Source organism: Blennius ocellaris, assembly GCF_963422515.1.
Source record: "Blennius ocellaris genome assembly, chromosome: 17".
In the NCBI taxonomy this organism is placed as follows: domain Eukaryota; kingdom Metazoa; phylum Chordata; class Actinopteri; order Blenniiformes; family Blenniidae; genus Blennius; species Blennius ocellaris.
In genome coordinates, this window is record NC_137666.1 from 15,991,518 (window position 1) to 15,998,203 (window position 6,686).

At 42.5% G+C, this 6,686-nt stretch overlaps 1 protein-coding gene across 1 annotated transcript; it reads right to left on the minus strand.

The window, feature by feature from the left end:
* Nucleotides 1–1,961: 1,961 nt before the first annotated feature.
* LOC308142139 (uncharacterized protein) lies at nt 1,962–4,049 on the minus strand. The gene has a single exon (XM_080512464.1). It carries the CDS (start codon nt 3,350–3,352, stop codon nt 2,744–2,746), a length of 609 nt encoding a protein of 202 aa, XP_080368590.1. The 5' UTR covers nt 3,353–4,049; the 3' UTR covers nt 1,962–2,743.
* Nucleotides 4,050–6,686: the final 2,637 nt, after the last annotated feature.

The window sequence follows — 6,686 nt, forward strand, 5'->3', positions numbered from 1 at the left end:
GAAAGCAGTTCATCTTTCATTTCCCCTAAGCAACAGATCTTTTTCTCATTGTTACTGCTGTTCCATGTTGAAAACAATGGAAAAACAATTTATTTACGTTTATGCAAAGTGAGCATCATTAGTGACTCAAGCTCAGAAGTCCACAGTTAGACAGTGAAAGCCTGAATAAAGTTAGAAAAGCAAAGTCTTCTTTGCACAATCGCGCATAAAATTACCTCGTGTGTCGGGTCTCACATTTTAAGTATTTGGCTATTTTTTTTTTTTTTTTTCATTTTTGGGAAATTTAGGGGATCATTTTGTGAGAAAATATCAACCCACACATTTCTGGTATTTATTCATGCACCTTCAGAAGTAGTGTGAATCCATTCAAGAGCTGCACTGCAGTATAGTAGAAGCAACAACCCTGATTCAATCTGGGCTTGTAGTTTGCAGGATTTTTCTCTTCATTCTCCAACTTGGTGCCACGACCTAAAAGCATGTTTAAAGTTGATCGCCAGCTATTAACTGGCGTTCACGTGTGCGTGTGATGGTCTGTGTTTGGAGCGACGACCTGTCCAGGGTCTAAGAAGCCTTCAGCCAGTGTGAGCTATGATCGGCTCATGCTCCCATTCAACTCAATTTGGAAAAAGTCTCAAAGATGGATGGAAATCCTTTTAGTTGTTTCAGTGCTGTGTGTCATTTAAAGACGCAATTCTTAAACGGTAATCTTAGAAGAAACTGATTTAGTTCAAACACGGACAGCACGGCTTGGTCTGCTACTATAAAACATTTGGTCTTGTGCTCTGACGATGACATAATTTACTCTTCTGATTTCACATCAGATCATGTAATCTTCCACCTGTGTGACTGGGTTCAGGGGTCATGAGGTCAGACGCTCAGTCCTGACTCAGATGTCGCTGCCAGCGATAACTATCAGTACGGATGAATGTCTTAGTTAATGGGTCGGGCATTGGGGCGGATCACACATTGCCAGAACTGCTAAGAGGCACTGGAAAAGACATCTGTCAAAGCCATCCTGTAAACAGAAACCACTGCGCTGCTTACATTCCTGCCAATTGTATTTTGCACACAGATATGTGAAGGGATGACGTGAGGTGTGTGTGTATGTGTACAATTGTGCGTGATGAATGGACTTCCTGTGTGTAGCATAGCACACGCATACCTTGGCCGCGCTTCTGAAAGGCGGTCATATAAACACAACAGTGCGTGTCATCACTGTTTACATCACGGAGCAACTTCACTGAGGCGCTGGCAGCTCGGCGGAAACCAAGTGGCTCGGTTTCTAGCGTGATAGTGAATGATGCTCGCCACCCGCCAGCACAGAAAACCAAACCTTTCAGCCGAGCAGCCCTTTACAGAGAAGGATCAAAATAGCACCAGGCGGCATTGTGTAATGTGTTCTTCTCTGTTTTGTACAGTGCAACAACAGAGCTGTCGAATCAATACGCCTCCCTCACATGCTGCTGAGAGAGCGCACGGGGCGGTTGGTCTCCTTTCCACTTCATAGTTTGCCACATGTGACTGTGTGAAGTGGTTTTTCACTGAGAGCTTCGGTGACTCGACTGTGTCAGACGGAGCGATGAATGCTTTTTCTGTCTGCAAGACGCTGATAGTCTCTGTGATCACACACTGGACAGCTTGCTAAGGTAATTAAAGGGCCTCGGCCCAAATTAGATTAAATGGCCACATTGAGAGGCAGACTACGGACTGAGCTCCCTTTGTGTTGTTATTATTTCTGTTTTACCCACAGCAACTCTGATTCTCGCTCATTAAAATCAATCATGGATTTTTGAAACAAAGTTTGAGACGTTAGGGAAAAAAAAGCTAACATTTATTTGAATCTTTAGTGTCTATTAGGGCTGTGAATAAATAAAATATCTGGACCATACAGTGATTATTTCAGGATGTACATGGATCTGTTATAAAACCATAAAAATGAATCATTTTCTAAGGATGTTTATTTGTACCTTGTGATATAGTTATACCTATCATACATACTATACCTTCAATAAAAATCATCTAATTACACTAAAAGGTAATCAAGGCCAAAAGATGTATGCCTGACTTATATGTACATAACCAAATACAGAATACATTTACATGGTTATATGCACATACCTGAGCATAAATCAATAATGCAGGTTTCTTCTACTGGAGATCCAGGTTTTGATCCATTAAAAAAACAAAACAAACACAGCCTATATGTTAAAATGCAATAATGCTGTATTGATTTAAACCGGCTGACGAATGGCAGTGATGTTAAGCGCTGTCTGTCTGTAAGAACATGTTCAGGTCTGGAGCTTGTGTCCTATTCATTTAACAAACTATCTAGGCCAGTGTCATCCGCACATACAGTGGCCTCAAGAGCTGTCCGAGGTAAGGGTGACACACATTGATTTAAGGCATTACAGATGGCCTAAAACAAACCCCAAAAAAAGAAAAAAAGAACGCATAGTTAAGGGGAAACAGTGTTCATTGAGGAAAAACATATCTCTCCTCTTTTCTCAGCCATTAAAGCAAAATATCAGTTATGTGCAGTTCAGCATCCATAGGGGGCTCTGCTTGTTGAAGAAGAAGAAGAAGAAGAAGAAGGAGAAGAAGAAGAAGAAGAAGAAGAAGAAGAGGAGTGTGTGTGTGATCCGACCTGCGGCACTGAGCATGTGAAACACTCCTTTCGGGTCTGTGAGGATGAGGGATGAGGGATGGGGGAGGCAGCGGGGTGGGGATGAGGGACGAGGCCCGATCAGCCTCCTGCTGGGGGGAGAGCCGCGGCGTCCGCCGGAGCCTGCTCGGGGTCGGGTCTGTCGGTCGCCCCCCTCTCCTCCTCGGACGTGGACGGGATGTAGCGGCCCGCCGCGGCTGGCGACGACGCGTGCGTCGCCGGTCTGGAGGACGCGTAGAATCGCTCCTCGTGCGCAATGTCCGCTGCTGTTGCTCCGGGGGAGACGGGCGCGCTCTCGGCGGTGTCATCCCACCGAAAGGTCGCGGAGCCCTGCCTGCTGTGGTTGAACGAGAGCAGCCTGGTTTGCGAGGAGTTCCACTCAGTCACATTGCTGCTGCTGCTGCTGCTGCTGCTGATGGAGGTGTTGGTGGAGGTGTTGGCGGTGGGGGTGACCTCCTCGGGCACCCCCGGCTTACCGGCCGAGGAGGACGCACTGGTCGGCTTCCAGATCAGGCTGTAGTAAATAGCCAGGATAATGGCTGCTAAGGACACGGACAACACATATGCAAAAACAGTGGCTAGTCTCACCCACTTCTTGTTAGTCTTAGCAGCCATCTTTGCCTTTTTGTCCCCCGTGTAAGTCGCAGGTTTGCCCCTCTCCATATTGGGCATGAAGTCCCGCTCTCTCATGTTGCCCCTGTTTTTCCCTCGATGCTCCACCACCCCCTCCGTCTTGAAGGCTTTTTGTTATCCACAGTCCAGGAGAAGAGGAAGATGAGGAAGATGCTGGAGCACTTTGGACCGCAGGAAGATGAATTATTATTATTATATATATTTTTTTTTAATTTATCTTGTTGCAGCTAAATGGACTGCTGGTAGCGCATCTCATGCTCGGTGCCCGGCGCAGCGCTGCGTTTCATAACGGACATCCAGCATCCATCCACCGGCTGATCAGCATCCGACAGCGGCGGGACAAAACGTCTGTCCTGTTGTGCGAGGTTTCCCGGGAACAGCTGGCTGTGTAGGCCCACGGCGACTCCGCAGTATACGATGTTTGATGTCATTTATTTAAAAAAAACAAAAAACAAACCCCAAAACAAAACAAAAAAAACGATTAAGTGAGATCATACGGTACACACAACTGTCTGTCTTATCCAGCAAATGAAGTGGCTCCTCAGCTAAAAATACAGGAGAGGGGGCGGGCGGTGGCTCTTAAAGAAGCAGCAGCTGTGCAGCAGCCCGAGAAGAAGCCAAGAAAAAAGAAGAGGAAAAAAAAGAGAAAGAAATCACCTCCACATCAGGACGCACATGGAGAGCAGGATGTTGTTGTAGGGAGGATGAGCGCCCGTCCCACTGACGCTGGAGAGTTTGCGCTGCGCGCACCCATGTGGAAAGGATGATATGCGCAGCGAGTCAAAACATTGTTATTTCGATAGACCATCGTGAGTTATATAACGACTTCCCATACAAGAGTTAAACTTATTCCAACATCACATACATCTGGTTGGTTTCGCGTCATTTTTAGACTTTGCTACCCGTCGGCGGCTCCGCGGACACAGTGCGCGTCTTTTCAGCACCACGGACAGCGACAGTGATCCCGCAGTGCGCATGTCAGGTGAGGCAGGTGAAGGAGGAAGACGTTCAAGCAGGGTTTATATAGAAATGATCAGAATTCAGGCTAAGATCCAGATTTTCAGATACAATGAAGACAACATAGTTTAAAAAAAATCTAAGCTAGTAACTGGAATTAAGCTAATATTTTTCTATCTTGTTTTTTTTTTTTTTTTTTTTTGTCAAGTCACTCTTTATTAAAACAAGTTGCATTCATTACTCTTAATTTTCAGTTAGGAATTAATACAAATAATTGTCATTAAAATCAATTGTGCTCCATAAGGAATAGTGACATTGTACTAAAGATTATTTATCCTATTTCTTCACTCTATTGATTATAGTGATGTTTATATTTTATTTCCTTAATGTTTTTTTATTTTTTATTATTGTGATTTGTTTTTATTTATGTTGCTCTTATTTATGTCAACTTTTCACTTATCCATGCTCCTATTTTGGCAAATGGCAGAACACTGAGCACTTTTTTGTCTTGTCACTCTATCAAGGCAGGTTCAATGTGGAATTCCAAATACAATCATTTTTTTCTGCAACCTTGAACAACCCAAGAGCTGCTCAGTTCTATATATTGGTAGAATTCACAAAGGAAATGTCTCACACAAATTACAAATATCTGGATGAGTCCGAGTAGGAAACAATCAGGAGAAATTGGGGAAAAGAAAACGCCAACGAAAGATCATGGCAGAAGATCATGGAAAACAAGTTCTTAATGGAAAAGTGAACACAGATACTTAGTGTGCATTAAGCCCAACTGGGGAAAAAATGGAAGAAATGGACTGAAAGGTAAACTTCTGGACTATAAACAATGTGAACTGTGAGATGTAGTCTTTAAGGCTAATAGGTGAGTTTCAACATGTGACAAATGATGCAGGCCGTCCTCTTACAGGCATCCATGGAATGACTGGAACTCTGACTGTTGTTATTGCTGTGTTTATTTTCAATAAAAAACCGAACTTTTGATTTTGAACACACTGACCCTGTATTGGTTGACCAGACGTAACAATTCTATTCCCCGACTGGCCGGCTGTTTGAATGAGATATTACATGGTCCGAAGGTTTATTTGAATGACATCCAAATGAGCGAGGATGTTTTGTTGAAACAGCAGTCAGTGGCCTCCAGTGGGAAAATCACACAATGACCAGGGCAGGCAGTTGTGGCGTGATTTGATAAAATAATGATGCTGATGAGGAAATTACTTTATGTTTCAAAGTAACGATATCAGTTGTTTCCTTTGTGTTTCGCTTTATGGTAATTTATTAAAAAGTGTGGTCATGAACTTTTTCACTTGTACACAAAATGCACAATCAAATGGAGCTGAATACGAGATGCTAAATCATTGAGGAGATTCTGCTTGTGTCAGATTTAGAGAGTTTGTACAAATGATGGCAAGACGTGATTGTTCTGTTTCACAGTTCTCATAATAAAGTGAACAGTTTTCTGTTTTGGTCCTGTGCCTTTGCTCAGTATCTCTTTCTTCTATTCAGTGCACCTGATTAATGCATCCAACTTAAGAATATGACAAATAAAACAAAAACTGCCCTCATTAAGCATGAAAACTTGGCAAAAAAACAACAATCCACACAAGTTCATGGCAAGGAATCTCTCTTATTTAGATTTTTTTTTTTTATTATGCACAAACTATTTGATTTAATTCAGATTGCCAATTTATCCTGCATATAAATCATGACAATGGTAAAAACTAACCAGGTCTTCAGCTCATTGGGGTTGAATTTGACAAAAGTGCTTCACTAGGTGCTCAGTGAAAACAAAATTGAGACATTGTGTGGATGGGAGAAGATTTTGCTCTGAAATATTCATATACCATCAATAAAGACTTTCAGTATGTTTATGCAAACCCCATACCATCGGACAAGCTGGAGGTGCTCTCCCTGTTGAATTCAGGTGACTGCATCCATTTTTTTCTTAAGTATAATTACATTTGAATTCAGCTTCCTGAGACAATTCTAAATGAGTGTTAGTGAATAAAAGATGGCAGCGTTGTTGCAGTTTGTTCACAGATGGCTTCATGTATGCATGGTGCTTCTTTAACTTGCATTTGTGGATTGCAGAGTGGGCTGTGTTCACAGACAGTGACCTCATGCAGTGGTTTCCTGTACAAAACATTTTTTCTGAGAGTTTCACAACTGTACCGCAGGTTGATAAACCTCTGAATTGTATTTTAAAATCTGTGTCGTATATGAAAATAAATTCAATACGATTATTCAAATAAAAACGTTCAATTTGAAAATCGCCCTCGTCCCCAAGTGAATAGTTTTATCACTGCAGCAATGAAATGAGCAGCCTATTTCTCATCCGAATGTCATGTTACATGTTTTGTTTGTATTTTTTTTTTTCTTCCCAACTTAATTTGCAATGCATATTATCTGGGGTGCGTCC